Here is a 25,266-nt window from a genome sequence, read left to right as displayed (position 1 = left end):
CTAAAGCTAGGCGGCAATTGCAAGTAATTTACTTCTGACATGGTAGATGCATTTTTATAACTTAATCGGCTTAATGACATGTACTTTAAAGTTAAATTCACGTCTGTATTATACACTTTTTTTCTTTTTCTCAAGGTTTGGAGTACTGTTCATTATTCCTGTCTGAATCCCTAATGCAGTTAACGAGTTTGTTTCTTTACTTAGATGACTCTTACAGCACATTTCACAGAGTTGCTGCAGATCCCATTGCAAAGTACCTACAAGAGCCACTGTATATTGAGGTGGAACTAATGAAGTCTAAAAACCCTGAGGTATCACTGGAGCTGGTGTCCTGCTGGGCAACAGAGGACGACAGGACATCTCTTCCCAAATGGGACCTCATTATTAACGGGTAACTTATTATTCGTTCTGTGGCATTTGCCCCCATTAACAAGATGTAAGTGAAACATGGGCATTATGCTTTTCCCTCATAATTGACATTATCCAAGAACTTGGGACCTCTTCAAACCAACTAGTGGGAACTTAAAAATGTATACATATATTACTATTTGTCTTCAGCTGTGCAAACCCAAAAGACCCGAACCAGGTGATCTTCCATCCTGTTTTGCCTGATGCCAGAGTTCAGTACCCTTCTAACTTCAAGCGCTTTGAGATTCCAATGTTTGCCTTTGCCAAAGACAAGGACAACTTGAGTCAACAGGTAATTTAACAACAAAAAGCAATTTAAGGGCAACAGAATTGGGGGGAAAACAAAAGTATACACAATATAAATATCAATTGCATTAACATTAATTTATATCATTTAGGTCTTTGTCCACTGTGATGTGGTGGTCTGTGATGCCAGAAGTGTGGTGGATGGAGAATGTCATGTGCAGTGTTCAAACAAGGATGACCAGATGAAAGGCAAGACCTCATTTTATTGTTGCACGTGCATGTTCTCATGACTAGTAATGTTTCACAAACAAGATGGGGATAAACTTTAGTTGGTCTCCAAATGGGGAAACGTGTTTATCTAATTTATTTATTTCCACAGGTCGAAAACGTGCTGTTTCCGAGGGCAACAATATCAAACATGTGTCGTCGGGACCAATACTCATGAGATAAATGAAAATGCTAATAAAAATAACTAAAAATATTTCACACTTGTATTTTCTTGACAATTACTTATTTTGTCCAGATGAGGTCCCAACTGAGGGTTGGGGAAGACATTCTTCTGAGTGCACCAAACTAATTTGATACTCTGAAGGATGAACTGGTCCAAACTAAATGCCTACACCGATTACCTGTCTCTGTAACTTGGCAAGTCAGCCAGAAACAGTTTAACATTCTGCATGCTCTAGTTAAATGTTTAGCAATACAAACCAGCTGAGAAATGTTTAACGTTTAAAGCGGTTTTCAGTAGTTTCCGCATTCTCAAACCAATGCGTCAAATACAGCTTAGTGACTGACTCCTAAATTGAAGGAAAGGGTGCTTTCCTGCAAAATCCTTTGCGCTAAACATTAGGCAGTGATCACATATTTGAATATGTAAGATTGTTCTGTGGCATGAAGTCCATGTTGCATAGTCTAAAGTTCTCCTGTGTCCCTTTGCAGTTATGTCTGTTGCGTAAATTGTACTTCAAATCTGTTCATTGATCTCGACCACTTTCAGTCTTTAAGAAAAGTATTTATGTTCCTCTCAGGTATGGTGCAAGTAAGTCCATATGTTTCTTTAAGTGGTTATGACTCCCTATCGCTTTCTTTCTCCAATTTTAATCTAAATTGATCGCTTTTACATGTGTTCACAGCGCGCTAGGAAATTGCTCACACATTGTGGGCTTGATACATAAGTCGGATATCTAAAGTTAATGATTATAATTCAACAGTCTTTGTTTGCATACATGTTAAGATATACGGTATTTCAATCAGGAGAGACTTTTTTTTTAGACTATTACATATGCACAACATTTGGATAGTGCAAAGCCTTTGGTGATAAGCAAGGGGTAGTGATGCTGAGGTCTGCTAAGGCAGAATCCCTCCGATGAATGAGCATGACTGATGCTTATTGGAGGTGACTCAGGTGGTGGCGGTTTGCAACTCGTTTCAATCTGAAATGACAACTGACAGCAGCAGGGAAGAGAACCTATTTGAAAGTTTGACAGCAACGATATGATTGGCTGAAGGAAACTGCAGCATCTGGTTGGTTCATTTAAAGTGAACGCCCACTGTAAGCTAAATCCTGGGCGACTGACTCAGTGGTAGAGCAGGGTAGTCTTTCATTCAGAGCATCGGCGGTTCGATCCCCGGCTCTTCAGCGGTATTGAACTGAAGCTCAAGAGACTGCTTGGATCTGCTGAAAAATGGGAAAGCATTGAAGACATGAAGAATATCTTCTGGTGGAAAAAGACTGTCAGGTAGATTGTTTTCCCCCATTATCCACATGAATAATGTCGTTGGCATTATTTCATAACATTGTAAATGAATATTAGCATTTGGCAGATTATATCATTTGGTCAACACAACAGTTCATTCTGCAATGATATTAATACAATGTGTATGAAAGCATTTGAAGAAAAGTTGATATACTGCATCTTAAATTAATTAAGTGGACTCTGCACTAATATCTCTGTAATCTATCTAGGATTTACCAAAATGTTAAATGATCCTGAAATTAAAACCCAAGGAACACTTTTAACTAGAAAGGTGCACAAAGCAGAGTGTAGATATCCGCAAGGTGCGTCTATACAACTGAATACAACCCATAATTGGCTAACAATTTAAATGAGTTCACAATGTCGAATCACATTAAATTAGATGCCGTTCCTGTTGTGTAAACAATTCATTTTTAGACAAAGTAAAAATCTCTCAGAAACAAACCAGCAATGACTATGAGCAACATGTTGTAAATGGAAAAAGTTGCCGTTCCTGGAAGAGGGAAGCTCTCTGCAGGAGGAAGTGAAGGTATGAAAGAAGAAGAGTGGCTTTAGTTTGGAGATAATCTCGGTTTTGGGAGACGGTTTGTGTGTTTATCATACTAAAATAACATAGAACCTCTGCACGTGACTGCTGGTCTCTGTTTGCTCTACTTGAACCCAGAAAACAAACTGATGCCCATTGCAATACAGGTCTAGTCTCATGATCATTGCACATTCCACAGTGCATGACTATGTATTCAAAACCTACCTAACCTAGAAAAACTAAATATGTTTCCATCAAATTCCAGTTGCATCAACAACCTTCTGAGCAGAACCCCATCTTTCTGCCCAGTGACTCAGAGACTGACTGGCTGCTCGCCAAGATGTTTATTAGAAATGTTGTTTCCATGGATCATCAAGCAGTCCAACACCTCATGAAAACTCACCTTCTAGCAGAGGTCTATAATGTTGCTGCTCTCCGCAGCTTCTCTGTGATTCATTCCCTCTATAAAGTATGATTGCTGGCACACTTTTTTTAATCTATTGCAATGAACTGAACTGATTTTCCAGGTATAATTGAGGGTGTTACTAGAGAGTCGATAGAGCAGAGACAGCAAATAACAGAAAAAGAGATGAACCTTGCCCTCCACCATATGAGTATCTAGACACATTGAAAGACTCCTTTCCATAAACAGCAGCAAGATGTTGGATATGTTCTACCAGTCTGTTGGACCAGTGCTCTGTACTTCTCCGTCGTCTGCTGGGGGAGCAGCATTGGAGCCGGAGACACCAACAGACTCACTAAACTGGTGAGGAAAGCCGGCTCCATCATTGGCTGCAAACAGGACTATCCGGAACAGGTGGTGGAGAGGAGGACACTGAAGACGTTATTGTCCATATTGGATAACCCGGACCATCCTCTCCACCACCAACTGGAGGGACAGCGGAGCACATTCTTCAACAGACTGCTTCAGCTCCGCTTCACAAGGACAGATACAGATATTTGACGTTATAATCAACATCAATAACCCTTCCACCACTTTCACTTTATACATGAACTGTGTATACTTTTTTTTTTTTCATTATTATTTATTTTTCTTCAATTTAATGTCATGCTCTGCTATTTTATTGTATTGTATATCTTGTAACCTTGTTTTCTGCCTGCGGCTGAATAAAGTATCTATCTCAATTGTGTATGTGTTCATCCTAGTAAGCAAAGGTCTTAATAGTGCAGACCAAATATGTATTGGCCTTTTTAAGATCTTTACAAAGAATGTAGTTTCATTTTCCATCAATGGTGAATCCCCTGTTAGCGTTACCTTTTAAACATATTGAAAGGCATTTATGTTTTAATATCTTAGTTCCTGTCCAATGAGCGTTCAAAAATTATTAATATTCCCAAAATTCCAATTAACCAATATAATATACTTGTGGTGCTTACATATCTGGCCCCTAATGGTTAACATTGAAGATTAAACCATTACCAAACAAACTTGAATTCAAAGAGCCATCAACTGAATCCAATATCAAACTAAACAAACATTCATAAACAGTGCAAGTCTTGATTATCAGTCTTTTTCTTCACATTTCTTCATCTGATGTTCTTGTCTTCACATTACTTCTTGCAGTAAACACAGTTTATCTACAGGTCTTAATGATACTTTCAACCTCACACATTAGCGTCTGGAGAGTGTCGTCAGTGAGGGTCTGTTCTCTCACGAGGGCGTTAAGGATCCATATACACACATATATATATATATATATATATATATATATATATATATATATATATATATATATACGTGGAAGCCATTGAAGACAGGCAGTACAAAGACTTTAAGATACATTGTGAGTAATACAGTGCATTATTAATGACCGCTGTGCAGATGAAGTCAAACCAAACTCAAGTTTAGTATAACAGTGTATGTTTCCACTTTCTAACAAGCCATTCTTTATAAGAGCTGTAGCTAAAAGATTTGGGTTCAAATCTGCTTGGGTGATATATTACTGTGGACTGCGAGAAATGAGTCAGTCATTAATTAAAGGTCATGCGGTTGTCACATTATAATGAGCCATCAGGTCTGACAGACTCTCTGGGCTCACTGAAGCCAAACTGAGAACATCCAAAGTCTTTACAAACTTTTTGCCCTTCCTCCTAAACAGGGGACAGTGATAGATCGCTCTGAGCTGACTTGTAAGTAATGTGGAGCAGTGTCAATATATGTGTTTTGGACATATGGAATATACCCAGTAATATTTGTAAAATAGGATATCTGCGCAAAATATATGTTTTTCCTGCACTTCCTCTCTGCCTGTCTGCCAGTCTCAGCTGCGCTGGGGCTGAATCGTTTATTTTTATATTATACGATATTCATATGTTATGATATATTTATGATATATATTTTGTATATTTACATTAGATGGTATTTATATACCATAATATACTGAATTAATTTATTTATTATTATATGATATATATTAATATACTGAATTGTATGAATAAGATGTCCTTATATCAGTCTTGGAATAAATGTTAAATATTTAACTACAAAGTAGAAATGCATGTTTGATAGTTTTTTTGCATTGAATCTTACTGGGATGTTTGCTGACATTGATTGGATGGCCCTACCAAAAAAGATGCCACCAGCCGCCACTACTACTGAAGCCCAAACACTTCCTGATAATGTATAATGAGAGAGGTGGTGCAGTGTAGCAGTTGACCTGAAGGAAAGTAGAAGACACAGGGCAAGATTGTTTGATTTTGTTAACTTTATTGACCGTCAAGCAAAGGTTGCTATGGAGCCACTCTTTAGACATCTACAGCCAGCAAAAGCAAAGAAAAGGAGAAACTTTTCAAAAGTGGAATGAAAGGAAGCAGCTTCGCAACACATGTTGCTAACGCCTTCCAACCACCATTTCTTTTATGTCAAAAGATAACACATTGGAGTCATGCATCTAAATTAAAGGGCTAGCACACAAGGATTGGGTAGAATTCCTAAAATCCAAGGGAATATGCTTTGAATGTTTAATACAAGGACATCTTAGCAAAACATGCAAGAAGAGGATGGTGTGCACACAGAAACACCCAGACATTTGAAAGAAGCCAATAATGATATGTCATAGTGGCGAGTGAGTACAGCACTTCAAATGAAGAGGTCTCAGGAGCTCAGAACTTTGTTAAACAGGAAATAGTTGTCTATGCTGGGAACATAGAGTGCCTGCTATTGATTGTGCCATTGAAAGTGAGATCACGTAAAGGTGGAAGGTGTATACAGACATATGCTATAATGGATCCGGAAGTATGTTCTGTACAGACGAGCTTCCAAAGAGAATGAACATTAAAAGGACAACCAACTCTTATTGAGCACTATGGCTCGAGATAAACCTGGTAAGCAGAAGCTAACCAACAGTTGCATGCTCTCAGAAGTGGAAGACATTCATGTAAATGATTGACACTCCCTCTTCGAGATGTAATAGTTTTAGATTCATATATCTTTTCTCAGATTTCTGCAGAGAATCATCACATTATGTCATCACTGCTCAGCATATATCTGTTGTTTTGAACTTTGACCTCTTTTATGCATATTATGAGACCAAGCTCAAACATGAACTACCAAAACTAGTACCAAAAGTACGTCTATGTAAACTTAATTCACACAAAGATAGAGGTACCCCATCATAGGCCGACTTAACATGATACAGCCTAGAGTATAGTCTCCCAGAGTTTAACCCACAACCCAGCATGCAAAACAGGGTATTGATATAGTTGCCTCATGCAGAAAGATAAAACAGCTTGAGTTAAATAGCAATACTGTTCTCGATCTGAGTAGGGTCCATGTAGCTGTAAGGTATTTCAAGCTGCATGTTCCTTGTTGAAATTGCTTCACTGAGGTTGGACAACTCTGCTTGAAATTCCTTAATCATCTGATTTGGAGCAGGCTCCTGGAATCGTTCATCGGGGTATGAACCCATGGGAACCTGCCAAAAGGAAAATCAGTGAATCAGATTGACACAGTAATGTGTTTGGTACATGCTTTGTTTTTTTAAAGCACTTTTAAAATGTGGACGTGTTACAATGAGTATTGGTCATCACCAAACCTACCATGTCAGAGTACGTCTCTGAAAGTAGGCAAAACAGTGCTGCAAAGTGGACTGTGTCTCCAACATTTGGGAGAGCCTCCAAAATTGTCTCCATGCTTGACTGCCCCTTAGTGGTTGGAGGAGGTTCGTGCAGCAGGAGTGAGATATTTGGCACCCAGGAGTAGTAGTCAAACTAAATTGTGAAATTGTTGTTAAATTGCAAACCAATCAAACCAAAGTGTTAAAAGTAACTCATACTTGATCAAACATCAATACATATTCCAATGTCCCAACTAATTACCTGCCCATTGTTTACTGCAGCATGTTGAACCGTCACTGTGAAGATCACCATGGTGATGAATTTGATCACCTCCTCGACAGTATGAAAGCTCTCTGGAAACCCTGTTGGTAGCATAATATCAGTTCATTATTGGCAATCACAATTGTCATTGCAATATTAGAGGCTCACTATTAACTACCTGAGGCTTTGTTTCCCAAGAAGCCATGTGTGAATATCTCACTGATCCATTCCTGCAGCTCATTGTCTTTACGCACTTCACTGTCTGAGGGATAGTAGTACTCCACTACTGCCTTCACAAAGCTAGTGAACACAAAATAATTAGATTTACATTTTGTATCTGTGAATAAGACTCTAATATGTTGCTTGTAGAATAAACCGGTGTGGACAGTTGGAATAATTATTTAAGATAACCTGTTGATGATGTCCCACAGCTTCAGGCCATCATCTCTGTAGTAGAAGTTGGGGATGGATTCCAGTCCTCGTGCAGTGATGTCCTCTGGCAGACAGAGGGAGCTGTAGGTCGTTTCAGAGAGAGCCCTTCTCATGAGCTCTGTCAGTCCGTCACATCCAAGTGAACTCTAATAAGGCATTCATGGACACATATTTAAAATCAAACACAGTTCCTCAAGTAAAATAATAATGCATTGTATTCAGAAATATGTATTTTACAGGGCCATACTATAGTCAAAACCCCATCAGGTCCTAAAAGAGTTGTGCGGGCTCCAATGTTTATGGACATAGTGCAATGGAAGTGTGGAAACAGCAGCTGTGCAGAGAAAGGGAAGAATGTTAACAGTCAGCTCATCTTGTTTGTGTTGATCACCAAAGAAATCCATAAGCAAACAAAACTGAAGACAGGCTTTCTTCTTTTACAAGAGTAAACCCTGATGGATGCAAAGTTCTTGAAAAAGCTAGAAAATGTAATACTGAGCAAAAAGGTAACGCTAACAGGGGATTCACCATTGATGGAAAATGAAACTACATTCTTTGTAAAGATCTTAAAAAGGCCAATACATATTTGGTCTGCACTATTAAGACCTTTGCTTACTAGAATGAACACGTACACAATTGGTTTAGATTAGATTAGATAGATAGAGAAAATTAAATAATAAGGAACATTTAAAAAAAGTATACACAGTTCATATAAGTATGTATAAAGTAAAAGCGGTGGAAGGGTTATTGATGTTGATTATAAAGTCTTATTGCAAGGAGTATCAATGTTCTCTTGTATGTCCTTGTGAAGCGGAGCTGAAGCAGTCTGTTGAAGAATGTGCTCCGCTGTCCCTCCAGTTGGTGGTGGAGAGGATGGTCCGGGTTATCCAATATGGACAATAACGTCTTCAGTGTCCTCCTCTCAGCCATACTCATATGGTGAAGGGCAAGGTTCATCTCTTTTTCTGTTATTTCCTGTCTCTGCTCTATCGACTCTCTAGTAACGACATATAACACCCAAAATTATACCTGGAAAATCAGTTCAGATCATTGCAATTAAAAAAAGTGTGCCAGCAATCATACTTTATAGAGGGGATGAATCACAGAGAAGCTGCGGAGAGCAGCAACATTATAGACCTCTGTTAGAAGGTGAGTTTTCATGAGGTGTTGGACTGCTTGATGATCCATGGAATCAGCATTTCTAATAAACATCTTGGCGAGCAGCCAGTCAGTCTCTGAGTCACTGGGCAGAAAGATGGGGTTCTGCTCAGAAGGTTGTTGATGCAACTGGAATTTGATGGAAACATATTTAGTTTTTCTAGGTTAGGTAGGTTTTGAATACATAGTCATGCACTGTGGAATGTGCAATGATCATGAGACTAGACCTGTATTGCAATGGGCATCAGTTTGTTTTCTGGGTTCAAGTAGAGCAAACAGAGACCAGCAGTCACGTGCAGAGGTTCTCCATTATAGGCTCTCGGGGGTATTCCATCCATCTTCTTATGGTCAGAGAGGAATATATTGCCTTTCTGTATGGGAATGAAAAAAAAGAGGGCAGAAGTGTTTCAAACCTCAATAGGTTTCACAGATAAATCGATGCAAAATGATATTGGTATGATAAACACACAAAACCATCTCCCAAATCAGAGATTATCTCCAAACTAAAGCCACTCTTCTTCTTTCATACCTTCACTTCCTCCTGCAGAGAGCTTCCCTCTTCCAGGAACGGCTTCACCATCTCCTCTGTGACTGGAAAGTTTGGGGGAAGCTCTGAGCAGCGCTTGATCACTTTGGAATTGAGTCCGTTCAGGAACTGGAATCCATAAAAGTCATCTTCCTTCCAGTGCTCGCTAACATACTCTGGAAGAATGGAACATATGATAAAGAATACGATATATCTATTTAATATCTAATGTCTAACTTTTTCCATGTACAACATGTTGCTCATAGTCATTGCTGGTTTGTTCCTGAGAGATTTTTACTTTGTCTAAAAATGAATTGTTTACACAACAGGAACGGCATCTAATTTAATGTGATTCGACATTGTGAACTCATTTCAATAATTATGGGTTGTATTCAGTTGTATAGACGCACCTTGCGGATATCTACACTCTGCTTTGTGCACCTTTCTAGTTAAAAGTGTTCCTTGGGTTTTAATTTCAGGATCATTTAACATTTTGGTAAATCCTAGATAGATTACAGAGATATTAGTGCAGAGTCCACTTAATTAATTTAAGATGCAGTATATCAACTTTTCTTCAAATGCTTTCATACACATTGTATTAATATCATTGCAGAATGAACTGTTGTGTTGACCAAATGATATAATCTGCCAAATGCTCATATTCATTCACAATGTTATGAAATAATGCCAACGACATTATTCATGATGTGGATAATGGGGGGAAAACAATCTACCTGACATTGTTGTCTTTTTCCACCAGAAGATATTCTTCATGTCTTCAATGCTTTCCCATTTTTCAGCAGATCCAAGCAGTCCCTTGAGCTTCAGTTCAATACCGCTGAAGAAAGAAAGAGTTAAAAAAAGTATTCATAATACATGATTAAACAATACTGACTGGAAACAGGCTGTTTCAAATGCACTTTTCGCCTCAAAACATGAAAAATATAACCAGTTGTCTATACATTATCTATGTAGACATACGTTTTCATTTTCAGATATTTTACTTCATTTAGTTTGGACTGAGAGAAGCGGATTTCAGCTGGGAGCTCAGACACATTATTGAAATGGTTGATGTGGGGTAGTCCTTCAGCAAAAATCTTCCATCTGAAAAACAACCCCAGAAAATAAAGGAAGTTAGCAAAAGGCACGTATGAATTTCTCCAGATGAACTTCTGAGACCATAACAGATCCTGGTACATACTGTACTGCACACATACAAACTTACCGGTAAAAGCTCTTTTTAAGTATCAGCTCTTTTTTGCGGTGTTCAATCAACACAGGATGGTCCTCCTCAAAACCCTTCAAGGCTGAGACATGAAGAGAACATAACATCAATACAACTTTAAAATTGACAAAAATAAGTGACTTATATATATCTCAATATTTATGATCTTCCATCAATTATTTGGGGAACTTGAAACAGACCTCTTCCTCCTCTGAGCTCCACCAGTTCTCCTCTCGAGATCCATCTGTAACAGGGGAAAAGAATGGCTTCTCCTTCAGGAGTTGTCACCACTATCTTGGACAGGTACCACTCATCTTCTGGGAGATAGCAAAAAGGATCTTTCTCCACCTTGATCAGCAGAAGTTTCTCAAGAGACAGATTGGTGCTCAGGGTGTAAGTTCCTGTCTTGAAACAAAGGTTAATGTACATTTAAACAAACAATTACAATATAATACAGTTCAACATAAATGTTAGAGTGTTGTAAATACACATTCACCCTTAATATTTTAAATAACAAAAGTAAGTATCTAAGGAGTACAAATGTCCGCACAGACCGGACAGTCTTCGTAAATATTGTATTTAATATTAAAACATATAAATATATATCATCATCGAGGTACATGGTGATAGACAAGCATGTCAACTGGCTTGTGAAAGTCCTTCATACAATAGATCCTGGTGGAAATAAATTAAAATACAGCTTTTAAAAATCAATGACTCTGACAAGTGAATCATCCTTCAGTGTGTAACACATGCCATGCTTTATTTCTTAAAAATCTATATTTGAGTATATATTTTGCCATCCAAATCAAATTGTTTCCAGGGTAATACATTTTCCTTCTTCATAAGGCATTTACAACTTGACGTCTTTCTTTACAGGGCTCGTATAAAGGCATTAATAAAGTCCATCACTTTGAGATATGAGTTTCCACTAATGTTAACATGAATTTATTTACTAAAAAAAATATGTATTTATTTATTAACATTTATTAACTGCTATCACAAGTTAATAAATGTGATAGCAGTTGAATTATTCTGTTTCTACTCAATATAATTCTAACTACTAATGTTTTTTACATCACAAGTCGTCAACAAGCCCCTCCCTCAAACATCCACTGTCCGAACCTTCATGAGCAACCTCAGAGCCTGACAGGCTTACAGAACCTGCATGTACGACCGCAGATATCCTTAAAATATAGGGGAGATTGTTTTATATTTTGCCTTTCCAAAGCCAAAAACACAAGAGGACTGATGTCGGATATGGATTATTAGACAATGTGGAAGACCTCACCCACAGCTGAATTCACAAACTACTTTGTTTGCTCCAAAGTAAGATGCTAGGGAGACATAACTGCTAAAACAAACAACATATGGACATACGCAGCTCTGCATGAACATTGTTGTTCCTGTCTATGTTTGTACAAGATGTGGAGTTTTAAAGTTTGCATTGTGACCGGTGAGCTTTTCCCTCAATTTGAATTCCCGATTCATTCACATTGTTACAACCTCGGTGGTATTTCGATCATTTTTGGTCGCTTAGTTAAGATCCGTGTTCTGAGTTTTTTCCCCTTTGAGTCCTCCCGGAAATATAAACCCTTACAGTTTATCATCTCTGGTCTGTGTCTGCATCACCACACCCCATGACATAAAGTGTATTAATTATATAAAAAGGTAAATGTTTCTTCAATTAGTCAGGAGACAAATACTACCTCAGTATATATGTACACCAAACAAAAGCCATCACATTGTCCCAGACCTAATTTAAGGATGTTCAACAGGATTCAACTTACTGTTCCAGTCGAAAAGTCACCTAAGTTGTCAAACTCGGTTCTCTCACTCTGCCCTTCAGTTCCAAATAAGGTGATGTGTATCTGGTCATTTGTTCTTGAATCATTCATGTCACCCGTTGTGACCTCTAGCTTGTACTCAGTCATGGTAAGTCTGTGGAAACTGTCGAGTAAAAAAAACACATTTAGATCTCTAAATTGCAGCGTGAAGGCTCAAATTCTCTGCAAAAAGACATTAATGACACTGTATGAATGTTTTGCTCCTGTTTACACTAAATGTTTTAAATTGGTCAATTATTTAGCTTTTGATTTTTTCTCTCGTTTTTTAAAACTCAAATTGTTTGCCATCAGGCATAAAACAACCTTAGCTTTATCCAGAATGATCCTGTTTAAATTACTACAAGTGTATATGGATCATCAACTGTCATACCATGAGGAAAGAAAATTAATGTTCCTACCTACACCTTCAGGTTGAAGCTGTTCTCTGCTTTGTTGTTTTCTTTCATCCACTCCTCCCGGACTTCTACCTGTTTGTTACTACCGCCCTCTCAAAAGTCAATATGCAGTGCACCCATGAACGAGATGAGTCGATCATGGGTGCTCTGCATATTGTTTTCTGTGTCTCCGCGTCCAGGGATTGGTGCAGTGTTTTTGGGGTCATTATCTGCTGCTACATATTTCATGACCAGTTTGGTGGGAATAAATAAGATTAAAAAGACTGTTTTGTGGCAGGACCTGTCGATCACATGTCAAGTAATGAATATTCTCCTCTGCAACAATTGTCTGGAGGGTAAGGGTGATGCCTGTAAAAAAAAAGTCTGCCATGGATTTGCTGACAGTTCTTGCAGTTGCAGTCCACATGTCCAAACTATGGTATCACCTCCCCCGTTATCTGTGATAACTAGTACTTGTTAGCCGTGGTCAGCTGAGGCCGTGGTCTTTTGAGGTTTAATGTGTTTCAGGCCACATTTAATGTAATGCCTTTCAACATGCAGTTTTCACATTGTCTTTCAATAATATTACATTTTTCTTTTAAATTACGATGGTTTTCTTTTCAGTTTTTGAGAAACACTTTAAGTTTTGCTAAACCTATGGGACCAAGTTATTAGTGGAGGTTCATCAAAACCCTATGTACTTCATTCATTATTGATTTGCATATATTTTCGATTTGCACATACTCGATTTGCATATATTTGTTTGCTCTGTGCAGCAACAGCTGTATTTGCTTCAACTGGTTCGGGATAGTTAAGGTATTGTATTTTGTCAACTTCCTCATTGAAACGTGCATCATCTGTTTGTGTGGCTTTGCATATGCAAACTGCAGACTGATTTGGGTCTACGGGAGTGCGGTCTCTTTAGGTGTTTTTAAAAATGTCACTGTTTTATCTTGTATGTCTGAAACTTTGTTTAATGTGCTACTGATATCTTGACCAGGACACTCTTGTAAAGGATATTTTTTATCTCAATGAGGCTTTTCCTGGTTAAATAAATTGAAATAAAAAAATAACTCTTTACCTAAGCTCAGCTATTATTGTCCAAAACTCTGAGTGCGCTAAAGGATTGCCCTTGTAGTTCTCAAAACCTTCATTCAAAAAAACTGTCTGAAATAGTGTGCTTTCTTATTATTTATTGTTGTCCATACAGGCTAAAGCTTGCATTATGGATAATACATCAGCTGTTTGTGCTGTTCCTTTATTTTCTTACATATCCGATTGCCCCCCTTTTTTCTTTTTCTTTTTCTTCCTCTTCTCTAATTCTCTCATGCTGTCATGGACATGTAGTCTGTGAGCCCTTGCATGTTTCTATATCTGCTTCAGTGGGAGTACTCTATGCCTCCCCATGTGTCTCTGGGGCTTCATTGCGGCCCACTGCATGCATTTCTAAAGGAGGTCTTGGTGTGTTCCAAGATCTGACAGAACCCTGTTGGTCCCTCTCCTTTCTCTGCTCTGCATTTTACCGATTCATTTTAGGATCTCCTCTCATAGGAGGCATTGGATTCTGGGGTTTGAGCTGCCACTGTTATGGCGTTTATGATTTGTGCCTGGTTCTGTGGGGCGAGTGTGAGTTAGAATTTGCACTAGGGGTTGTGGATAAGAGAGCGGCATGTGCTGTGATACAGCCGCGTTAGAGTCGTCATAATATTGCATCTGGTCGGGGGAAATGGGAGTTGATGTCGGGGTATTTTGTTTAGGGGACTCTGATCTTTCTTTCCTTCGAGGTGAGGACTAAGGAGTCTGGGGTCTCCTATTTCTGGAGGTTAAGGGGGGGGTTGTACTTTTCCTCCTCATCTGACTCAGAGGGGTCAGATTGATAGCCTGTGTTTTGAACAGATTGAAGTCAATCCAAGGATGGAAGTGTTCTTGAAACATGTCAATATCGGCTTTTTCAGATATTATTCATGACATGAGATTGATAACCATTTGGCGAAATCCTATACCTTTTGTACAAATCTTTGTATTTGAATATAACATTTAATGATTTCACTCTTTCCCAAAGAGGCTATGCATAATAACAACAATGACATTTTATACTGAATAAAATATACATAAAAGGCTGTAAAGACTTTATTAAACGGTAGCAAATCACATGCATTATCAGGCTTTCCTCATTTAATTGCCATCCTTTTTGACTCGATGTCCTACAAATCCAGAAAACAGACAATAGGTTGACACCTGCTATAGGAATCAGAAAGACAAGATCATTTAGGGTCACATACCAACATAGGAGGGTGAAGCAAATATTGTGTAAAGTGCCGGCATAACTTCCATCACAGAAATAATGCAATATAACCAACAATCTGCTTTTTCCCCAATGGCTACTACTGAAAGGCAAGATAGTGAAAACATGTATACAGTATATCATATAGAATAATATAAATCTATTATGCATATTTGTCTTCAGGAAAATATATTTTATCTTACCAGAATAAGGACACATTTCAGCAAAGAATCCATGCAATCCACATTGGTATACACCCACAACAACAGACCTTGATTGTGGCAGTTAGGGTGTTATTTCATTAAGGCTTCTTAATAATGTAGTGTAAAACAGGAAGAGTTATGTTTTCAAGACATAAAATATGTAATTGCAACATCCACGTAATACCACAGTGACTCTTGTGCAGCTACTAGAGGTCAGCTTTGTTTAATCAGGTGTTAATGTGACGGAGGACGCGACGCAGCGAGTGTCCATCTCGTGCAGTACACATGGCAGGAAGGGGTACAGGCTCCGTCTTGTGCTCCACATTGTTGAAGTGGCACTTCTTAAGATGGTCCGACATGCTGGGGAGATCGGTGAAACCCCAAGACAACACTGGGCTGAAAGCAGTGCTGAATCTCCACACCTGCGTGAAAAAATGAAGAAAAAAAGATGATGAATGAAGGTCAAAACTTTAGAAGTTGATTTATTAAATGCATTTTACATATCATCTTTGTCTGACGCTACACTCCCTGCTTTTTTTTTACAGCAACCCCAAATCTACCTTCCAGCTCACTGCCTCATACATTTTTTTTAATTTACATTTATTTGTATACTTCTATGTTATTACAAATATGGTTAAAGTAATAAAATGTCTGCGTATAATATTATAGCATTTACTCTAGAGCTACAGTGGCACATCGGCTATTTGGAATGTTTCCTCTTGTGAAAAGCACAACATCTTTGTACCCGATCCATCAGAAAACTCTAACTACTCACTCTGTTTTTGATCTGCCATGACACGTGGCCAGGGGTACCAGGCCGTCGTCTCCGCTCCCACTGCAGCTCCACTATGCCCCTGGTCTGGAGGAGACTGGCACACACCTCCCTCATTGTCCGTGACACCAGTGACAGCTGGCAGAGGCTGAAACTGTCCAGGAATCCAGCTATGTGCCACAATATCTCAATCGGAAGCCCACTAATTTGGTCAGACTGGAAGTCACTTGGAAATTTTGCCCTTGGGCAAGGCTGCACCCCGAAGGACCTGAGGTGCCTGTCATGAACCACTTTGGCCCCCTCGGTAGATGGGTAAAACCTCCGCTGAGAAAATGTGCAACCATAATATGCCAGGGGGCAGCGGTGCTCCATCCAACCATTGAGACCAGCGTGAATGTCACCATGGACATTTGTGAAATGGGAAGAAAACTGGTCCCGACGCAATGACTGACCACAGACAAAGGGGAACATGTGCTGGTAGCGGGGGTTAGGTGGGAGGTAGCGGTTTTGCGCGACTGCCTCGACCTTCAGAGCTTCCAGGACAAGCCCAAGGCGGAGAGTGCGAAAAGGGCTCGGATAGGAGAGCTGTGGGGCAGCATGGTCGCAGGCAGATGCAGAGGCAATCTCACCCACTCTGGTGTTGGTTAACAAGATTGCTGCAGGGAAAGTGAAAGTCTGTGTGCCAAAGTCAACACGGTGGCCATCAACATAGACTGTGTCCGAGATCCTTCTACACTCTCTGGACTCCTCCAAACAGAAGAGCAGCGCTGCTGTGATTAGATCAATTTCTCCTAGACCCATGGGGTCGTCCACCTGTTCCAGATCCGAGGTATCTACTGCCTTGTCCTCCATTTTGGGTCGCAATCTAAACACAGACCTGTCTTGGATATAACCTATCCGTCCATTAGGTAATGAACATTGGCCCTGGCCCCTAAATAAATTGTAGTTGTGGAACTTTCGCTCAGGCCCATGGTTTCCTAAAAGAACTAGCCCCCTATCTTCCAGGACCACATGAGCAGCCCTCTGTGCCACACCCTGGCTGACATGCACTGGAGATGTCATTTGGGGGAGGGCCGGCTCCTGAGAAACCCCAGCATTCATGTCATCTTTCACTTCAACCGGACAGGCCGTCTCAAGACAGGCCTCCATTCCTCCTGACAGTGGTCCATTTGTTGTCTTTAAAATCTTTAGATCTGTTCCTGTCACAGCCCCATTTCCTCTCAAACAGCTAGAACAAACACTTTGCTCCTCCGTCTCTTCTTTATTCAAACCATCAGCAGCTTCAGGTGTTTTTCCGTCAGGTCCATTCTGAAGGTCTCCGTCGTTGCTCAATCTATTCTTGATACACTTCTTGCTACCGTCAATAGGGTTTGCACTGCTCACAAAGTCCAAAGCAGCAGATAAGCTTCTTGCAGTCTCCACGGTGGCCTCGTAGAGTTTACTGAAGTGCTCCTCGTTCAAGCCATTTATTCCACTGACAATTCTCTCCTTTGCCGAGCCTTGTGGGGGAGGTTGTGGCTGATGTGAGGATGATGCCTGTGAAGGTGACTCAGTAATGATGGAGGCCTCAGGGGCAGATGTAAGCAAAGAGGAGTCTGTTGCCCTGTTCTCCTTACTAGCCGGGACAAGTGGCTCTCCTTCTGCAGTAGGAGCCATGGCAATTACCTTGAGGGACTCGAGTAGTGTACGCTGGTCCTGAAGAGCAAGTGCCATATCCAGCTGCTCCACCTCCTCCACCCCACGGCTCAGGCTCTCATAAGAAGTGTAGTCCAGGCAGCTAACGGGCCATCTGTTCCACTCCATAGTGCAGCACACCACTCCAGCTGGACACACTTCAAGGTGTGCATACATTTGGTTGCGAACCAGGGCGACAGGGCAGCCATAGCCACTGTTTAGGCAGGGTACCCTCACCAGTGCACACACAAGGTGGTGCTCATCAACTTTGCAGGAGTGAAATACAGCCCCACACACCAGAGGACAGGCGATAAGATCACACGAAATGCCTGGTTGAGGTCTGACCATGCATCTCTGATTAACACAGGACATACAGTGGACATGGTCCTCCTCCATCTTCAGACCTCAAGGGGTGTAAAGCTTCGGATGGTGACTGAAAAGATCCACCGTCCTGCCAAAAAAGTCAGAAAGAGAAATAATATCAGTGTATTAAAGATGAGATAAGAGAAGACAAATCAAACAGTAGTGATTCCCCAGGGGCATCATCACAAGCTGTCCTGTTGGGTTACAACATTTAAATTACACTACTACACAAAATACAGAGTATTTAACAGTACATATTAAAATCTTAGAACTGATGTAGTTAACTGGTGTTAATCTTTTGTCATTTGTGGTAAAAGTGAACCCTGACATACTAACATAACCTCATATGAATACATCAATTAAGTCAATGAAACAGGACTACCTTAATTGTCTGCACATAAAGGCTGTTTTATGCAAATACCTTTTTAGGAAGCTTCCCAGTGTGATATTAAGGAGGTCAAAGCCTTTCTTTTCTTACATTAGGAAGTCACGAAACAGCTCCAGAAAGACCCTAGTAAACAAAACAAGTAGGAGTTTAGCTAATTGGCAATGTGTACAGATGCAAAAGTTGCAGTTGCATTGACGTCTGGTTGTCTACACATTGTATGATTGCCTAAAGTTAGAATAAATGCTCTTTTATATACTTAGTGCAAAAACAATATGCAGACAGAAAGGCCATTTATACTGATTGTCTTCAAGTAAGTTACATCCAACCTGGTACTGTTGTATTTTGATCTGCATGTGAAGACAGTACTGAGAAAGTGAAGGTTCTTCAACTTAGACGCTCATCTGTAATGCTTCTGGACTGTTGTCTGTCTGTTTCGGTCACAATACGATAATATACCTACACAAACATTAAAAAAAAAACAGCTGTTCTGTCACTTCGAAGTTTTTTGGCTGACTTGCAGCTCAGACACAGACACAGACACAGACACAGACACAGACACAGACACAGACACAGACACACACACACACACACACACACACACACACACACACACACACACACACACACACACACACACACACACACACACACACACACACACACACACACACACACACACACACACACACACACACACACACACACACACACACACACACACACACACACACACACACACACACACACACACACACACAGTTAACGATGACAACACGAGCTACAGCTGCTGTCAGTCATTTGTATACACAACGCGGGACTGAAAGCCACTTCGTTGTCGACTGTTATTATCGCTGTGAACTCAAATTGTTTCTGTAACAATGGCAGGCTAGCTTGCACCGACCCGGCTAATGTTTGCTTCCTACGGCTAGCCAGCTCGGAAGTTCACAACAAGCCACGTTAGCGTGACATCGTTGGGTTCAGCACGCACAGGAGCTTCTCACCTGGACGTTGTGTTGGCAGGAGCACGTGTGATACGATGTGTGTTTGGTGGTTGTATCTAAAAACAACGAGCTGGGACTGTAGTTACCGCTCTTGAGAAACTGATAATGTTAGCTGCCTACAATCCTTGGCTGTCAGCCTCCATCTTTTTTTTCTGTTCAAAACTTTATTGACTAAAATGTAGGCCTACAGCGATTCAATTCAATTCAATTCAGTTTATTTTGTATAGCCCAATATCACAAATTACAAATTTGCCTCAGAGGGCTTTACAATCTGTACAGATACGACATCCCTGTCCCAGGACCTCACATCGGATCAGGAAAAACTCCCCAAAAATAACCTTTGACAGGAAAAAAGGGAAGAAACCTTCAGGAGAGCAACAGAGGAGGATCCCTCTCCCCGGATGGACAGAAGCAATAGATGTCATGTGTACAGAATGAACAGCATTTACAAAGTTACATAACCACATTACATGAATATGACAATGTATGAATGGAACTCCAATCCATGAAACAGAAGGAGGTTGGGGGGGGGGGGGGGGGGGGGGGGGGGGGGGGGGGTGCAGTTAATAAGGTGCAATGGAGAGATGTAAATTCATCCATAAGGAGAGAGAGAAGAGGAGATAGGTGCTCATTGTATCCTAAAACATCCCCCAGCAGCCTATAAGGCTATAGCAGCATATCAAGGGGCTCGACCGGGGCAAACCTGATTCAGCCCTAACTATAAGCACTATCAAACAGGAAAGTCTTAAGTCTATTCTTGAATGAGGTGACTGTGTCTGCCTCCCGGACTGAAAGTGGAAGCTGGTTCCATAAAAGAGGAGCTTGATAACTGAAGGCTCTTGCTCCCATCCTACTTTTTGGTACTCTAGGAATCACAAGTAGCCCCGCATTTAGTGAGCGCAGCTCTCTAGTGGGGCAATATGGTACTACAAGCTCCTTAAGATATGATGGTGCATCACCAATCAAGGTTTTGTAGGTGAGGAGAAGAATTTTAAATGTGATTCTTGATTTTACAGGGAGCCAGTGCAGAGCAGCTAATACAGGAGTAATGTGATCTCTTTTCTTAGTTTTTGTGAGTACACGAGCTGCAGCATTCTGGATCAACTGGAGGGATTTAAGAGACTTATTAGAGCAGCCTGATAATAAGGAGTTGCAGTAATCTAGTCTGGAAGTAACAAATGCGTGAACTAGCTTTTCTGCATCTTTTTGAGACAAGATGTGCCTGATTTTTGAACTGTTACGTAGATGAAAAAATGCAATCCTTGAGATTTGCTTAACGTGGGAGTTAAAGGACAAGTCTCGGTCAACAGTGGTGTTGGATGCCAGGGCAATGCCATCTACAGAAACCACATCACCAGATAATTGATCTCTGAGATGTTACGTTTATCTTTCCAAAGGTTCATCGGTATGGAAGCCCATTTCCGAAACCTGTGTCATAATAATGAGATACTATCTCACAATTTGTTTTCTTCCTTTTTTACCCGAAATGTTGTTTGTTTGTTTTGTTTGCTCCTTGCTCATTTTTTTCTGTTTGTCTATGCCTTATGTAAAGCAACTTTGAGCGTCTAGAAAAGCGCTATATAAATTCGAGGTATTATTATTATTATTATTATTAATAACATCTGGGTTACTCTTTGATTTATTATTATTATTATTATTTATTTGTTAATTGTCAACTCTTTATTTATTATTATTAAGAAATGGGAAGGCGGCTCTTAAAGATACGAAAAATACACTTACCGGCACTAACTGGCTATGTAACATCTTGTTAACTAAATATGCACAAAAACAAAAATGTTAAAAAAAATGTTATGTTAGCTAGCTAGACGTCTTTCCTCGTTTTCAGTCAGTTAGCCCTCATCTTCTTCCTATTTAATGTACAGGTATGAGAGTGGTATCAATCTTCTCATCCACCTCTGGGCAAGAAAGGTAATGAGCATGGAATGGAAAGATACTGCACATTATAATTGTTGCAGGTTTGAATATCATATATTATATTTTGTCTATGTTGTGCTTATGCTGACAATAACCTTTTGTGGCCCGTATTTTCTGAAACTCCTCGAGCATCTCCTTGTACTCATTATCGTTAGACTTTCAGAGAAATTGCATGATTTATGGGCGCTCCCTTCTTACTGGAAGAACATTATTTTCTTCCCCTTCCTCCCCATATCTGGTTCTTGCACCCAACTTCAATATACCTCCTCATTTGGCTATGTCCAAGCACACTTTCTTATCTTTCTCCTGTAAGCTTCAACTTCAGACCCAGAACTTGTCTGATGCACCTTTCCCTTACACACTCACTAACTGCATGTGTGTGTGTGTGCTACCCGACCCTTCGGAAGGATATAACTGAGCCCAAAACTAATGTGCATTTGTACTTCTCTGTCCAACGTTCATCGTCCTGCAGACTTGCTCCTTCTTGCAAGAATAAATACTCAGAAGCTTAAAAGGTTGTTGTTGGACCTCATTATTTTAAACGTCTCATCCAAGGCTAGTTAATAGGAGTAACAAATAGTTCCACCACAACCATATTTTACAAAATGTGAAACTATTCTCTCAAATTAGGCTTTAATTTAGTAACATTGGAAATTCACGACAAAAATCACGACAGTGCCATCAATTGAAATTGCTATAGGGCGGGACAGAAAGAGTGTGGTGTAATATGACTTTTATCAAAGAATGTTTCAATAATTTGCTTTCTGATCAGGTTGATGGCGAGAGCTGGTACGCTGTCCAAGAGCTCTCCACTGCAGTGCGACAAGAGGAAGTCCATCATCACAAAACACATACTTCAGAACCAGCATGCTGTAATAACACTGGACGTTATTTATGGGAAGTAACATGAACAGTAACTTTTCTGAAGTCAAACTGAATACATACCTTCCATGTACAACACTTGTTCCTTTTAAAAGGGAACAGGTATATATCATTACCAGCATGCCACTTTGGCTGTTTGAGTGTGTGTTTAAACATGAGTGTATGTGTGTGTGTGTGTGTGTGTGTGTAGCGTGTGTCAGCTGTGTGTCGACATGTTGTATTTGCCTAATGTGTCCAGCGCAGGCGCTCAAAAAGCTTTGATCTCCGAGTGTTGTTGTGGCTATTTTCCTTCCGATTACAAAATCCTAACACTGCTAGGCGATGATGGCAAATAAATTTTCAATTCTTTAACTGTCATCAGCCGTATGGTACTGGCATCAATCTAAACATGGAAACATTGTTTAGAAATTGCAATCCTGATTAGATAACCTAATCATGTTTGGTAATATTTTGTTGAATTATGTACAAACAGTAAAACGTGTCTTTGAAAAGTACAGTTGTTTTGACTCAAATAGCTTGAATATTGCTATTGTACATGTAGTTGAGCGGCGGTTAGCCTCCTCTCATTGGAGATAGTAAGTTGAAATTTTGAGATAGTATCTCATAATAATGGCTTACAGGATCCTAATTCTTTTCTCACAGTGTCAGAAATGGGCTTCCATACAAATGGACATGAAGAAAAAGAAAGACGACAACAGAAAAGGAAAGGAAACAATTAGAATAAAATGTAAATATAGATGGATACCTTTTAAATTGTTTTTATAAATAAGTATCTGTAAAGTCTGGGAGATTTAATAAAAATAGAAATAATCGAAATTTGTAACAAAGCATGTATCCGTAAGGATACACTGGAATTCATCTTTCTGCCATTTTATTTGAAAATGCGCTACCATATATTCAATACATTGTTGACAGAAATGATAGCCTACATTTATATGATGAAGATATACTTCTGACAGGTAAAAGGACAGGTCGGTGATTTCTGTCCAGTTTATTTCGAATATATTTATTACTACATTTAGAATCTGGGACATCTACACCATCTCTATACATTAAATATAACCGCAGCCTCTCGGTGCTTGCAGGGAACTGTAATAAACAACAGAGGGTACTGTTGTACTAGTTTTGTCAGGCGGCCTCCTAGCCTGTAATGGTTAGACTGCCTAAATTCATTGAGTTAACTGAAGGACACGCCACGTTTCGAGCTCGGGGTCACCTACAACACAGCACCCCTGGAGCAGGAGGGGCTGACTCATGGACACATCAGCAGCACAGTGCTAACAATACTGAATACACTTGTCATGAGGTGTTGAAACAAACCCAGTCGGTGGGACCATCATCATATGATGTCAAATGTAAGTATGAAATGTCCACATTTGCAATGGCTTTTCCTCGTTATACTATTAATGTTATACGTACAGTTTGTTGTTATTATTCTGTATTTAAGAACATATGCTCAGTGGATTCTACTGCACATTTTATTTACTATGAATCCAAGAATGATTAATATGAGGTTTACTTGTCTAGGTGCTAGGCAACCATATTTGACCTTGCCGATGCCTTCCAACCCATGAGACATGCAGGGTTAAGAGAATTAAGGTTCTTTAACTCCACCGCTATGAGCTGGGAACTTCTGTTGATGAAAACTATGCCTTCATTTGCAGATTTTTTAAGTGGCTTAATATTGCATTTAAGATTGCCAACTAAGTATTTATATAAGATGCTTTGCTCATGCTGTCTGTAAACTGTCACGTTTTAAAAAGGCAATCAATCCGTGGATGAAAAGGAAAAATGTGGCTGAATATGCACCACATCTCCTGATTCCCCGAGTTGCACAAAGCCAGACCATGAAAGATTAGGCTTGTCAAAAGATTGATTGATGAGGTTTATGTTTTTTATTTTTTTATTTTTTTGAGATCATCCAATTGTTAACATCTGTAAGCAGAGGATAATGATATAATGAATAATTAGACCCTAGGCTATAGATGAAAAGACTTGTGGTCAACCCACGCAGACGGCAGTCCTAGAATAAACTGAGTACCGCCGTCACCCTTTGCCCGAAGTGTGACTGCAGCATCCCAGTCGTCCCTCCTTCTCAAACATGTCACTTTAATTCCGGTTCAATAGCAGATGCTCGCTCCCGAAGCCCTGGGCACCAGCGGTTGCAGTGTCCTAGCGACTCTTTTATAAGTTTGTTTGTGATGCATACCGCCTGGCGTGAGTAACGACAAGGCCCTACCAAGTAAACGGCATGTCTCCCGGGTGCGGTGCCGTGTTTTTGCGTGGAATAACGTGCAGGGTGAAATTAAACCATTAAGACTCAATCAATGTCTTCGAACTTCTCGAGTTGGCCAAAAGACAATGAAAAGCTCACCAAAGGATTTAGGCAGGCCTTACGGCTTAAGTAGCAAGTACAACTTTTTTCAGCAAGTTAAATAATTCTATGACAGCCCCCCCCCCCCCCCTGTTGACTAATGGTTTATGTCATCAATGACCTTCAATCAAAAGCTAAAGGGCGCGATGCAAAATGTTGACTGCTGTCCATGGTGCTGAGAACATCCATTATGGCCCAATGGAAGCCAGGGGCCTCAAGTAAACTCAGGAGTGAACACATGAGGTATATTAGTCATGAAGGACAGCTGTGCTCGACGCTTCTGTCTACCTGTTGTTAGCACTTGTCTGTCTAAAATGCCATATCTTCAGTTATGAACAAATTTAAACAGCATTTTATTGTCATATTACATATAGTTACATACTTATATATGATATGTGTTCTCTGCATTTAACCCATCCTTAGGAGCAGTGGGCTGCTGTGAAGCGCCCGGGGAGCAACTGGGGTTCAGTGTCTTGCTCAAGGACACGTCGATATGCAACTATATGGGGAGAGCCAGAGTTATAGCGAGCTGTCAGGTAATTCATATGGTGGT

General features: G+C 40.0%; 2 protein-coding genes across 6 annotated transcripts; both read right to left on the bottom strand.

The window, feature by feature from the left end:
- Window positions 1-5,678: 5,678 nt before the first annotated feature.
- LOC117727394 (hydroperoxide isomerase ALOXE3-like) lies at window positions 5,679-12,942 on the bottom strand. Its single transcript, XM_034527675.1, has 15 exons — window positions 12,866-12,942; window positions 12,407-12,566; window positions 10,817-11,021; window positions 10,617-10,698; window positions 10,373-10,495; window positions 10,126-10,229; window positions 9,395-9,567; window positions 9,093-9,236; window positions 8,791-8,994; window positions 7,955-8,041; window positions 7,687-7,853; window positions 7,454-7,575; window positions 7,276-7,376; window positions 6,997-7,167; window positions 5,679-6,872 (listed from the first exon to the last, which is right to left on the bottom strand). The coding sequence occupies exons 1-15, from the start codon at window positions 12,907-12,909 to the stop codon at window positions 6,693-6,695; spliced, it is 2,067 nt and encodes a 688-aa protein (XP_034383566.1). The 5' UTR covers window positions 12,910-12,942; the 3' UTR covers window positions 5,679-6,692.
- A 2,010-nt stretch (window positions 12,943-14,952) lies between these two features.
- Window positions 14,953-19,680, bottom strand: LOC117727888 (F-box only protein 30-like). Of its 5 annotated transcripts, XM_034528435.1 has the most exons (5): window positions 19,523-19,680; window positions 18,848-18,977; window positions 18,555-18,644; window positions 16,100-18,221; window positions 14,953-15,746 (listed from the first exon to the last, which is right to left on the bottom strand). In XM_034528435.1, exons 4-5 carry the CDS (start codon window positions 18,164-18,166, stop codon window positions 15,552-15,554), a joined length of 2,262 nt encoding a protein of 753 aa, XP_034384326.1. In that variant the 5' UTR covers window positions 18,167-18,221; window positions 18,555-18,644; window positions 18,848-18,977; window positions 19,523-19,680; the 3' UTR covers window positions 14,953-15,551. The 5 variants fall into 5 exon arrangements, with proteins under 5 accessions (XP_034384326.1, XP_034384325.1, XP_034384322.1 ...); XM_034528434.1 differs by lacking the exon at window positions 18,848-18,977; XM_034528431.1 differs by lacking the exon at window positions 18,848-18,977 and having other exon boundaries at window positions 14,972-15,746; window positions 18,612-18,644; window positions 19,523-19,664.
- Window positions 19,681-25,266: the final 5,586 nt, after the last annotated feature.

This window comes from Cyclopterus lumpus, chromosome 24 (assembly GCF_009769545.1).
Source record: "Cyclopterus lumpus isolate fCycLum1 chromosome 24, fCycLum1.pri, whole genome shotgun sequence".
Classification (NCBI taxonomy): Eukaryota; Metazoa; Chordata; class Actinopteri; order Perciformes; family Cyclopteridae; genus Cyclopterus; species Cyclopterus lumpus.
This window is presented reverse-complemented; position numbering and strand designations above follow the sequence as displayed.

Coding starts and splice junctions, on each gene's coding strand:
- LOC117727394 (XM_034527675.1), bottom strand. CDS start 12,909: ATGAAAGAAAACAACAAAGCAGAGAACAGCTTCAACCTGAAGGT. Junction 12,567..12,865: donor AACAGCTTCAACCTGAAGGT/GTAGGTAGGAAC, acceptor TTTACTCGACAG/TTTCCACAGACTTACCATGA. Junction 7,854..7,954: donor CTGATGGGGTTTTGACTATA/GTATGGCCCTGT, acceptor ATGCCTTATTAG/AGTTCACTTGGATGTGACGG.
- LOC117727888 (XM_034528435.1), bottom strand. CDS start 18,166: ATGGAGGAGGACCATGTCCACTGTATGTCCTGTGTTAATCAGAGATGC. Junction 15,747..16,099: donor CATGGCAGATCAAAAACAGA/GTGAGTAGTTAG, acceptor TTTTTCACGCAG/GTGTGGAGATTCAGCACTGC.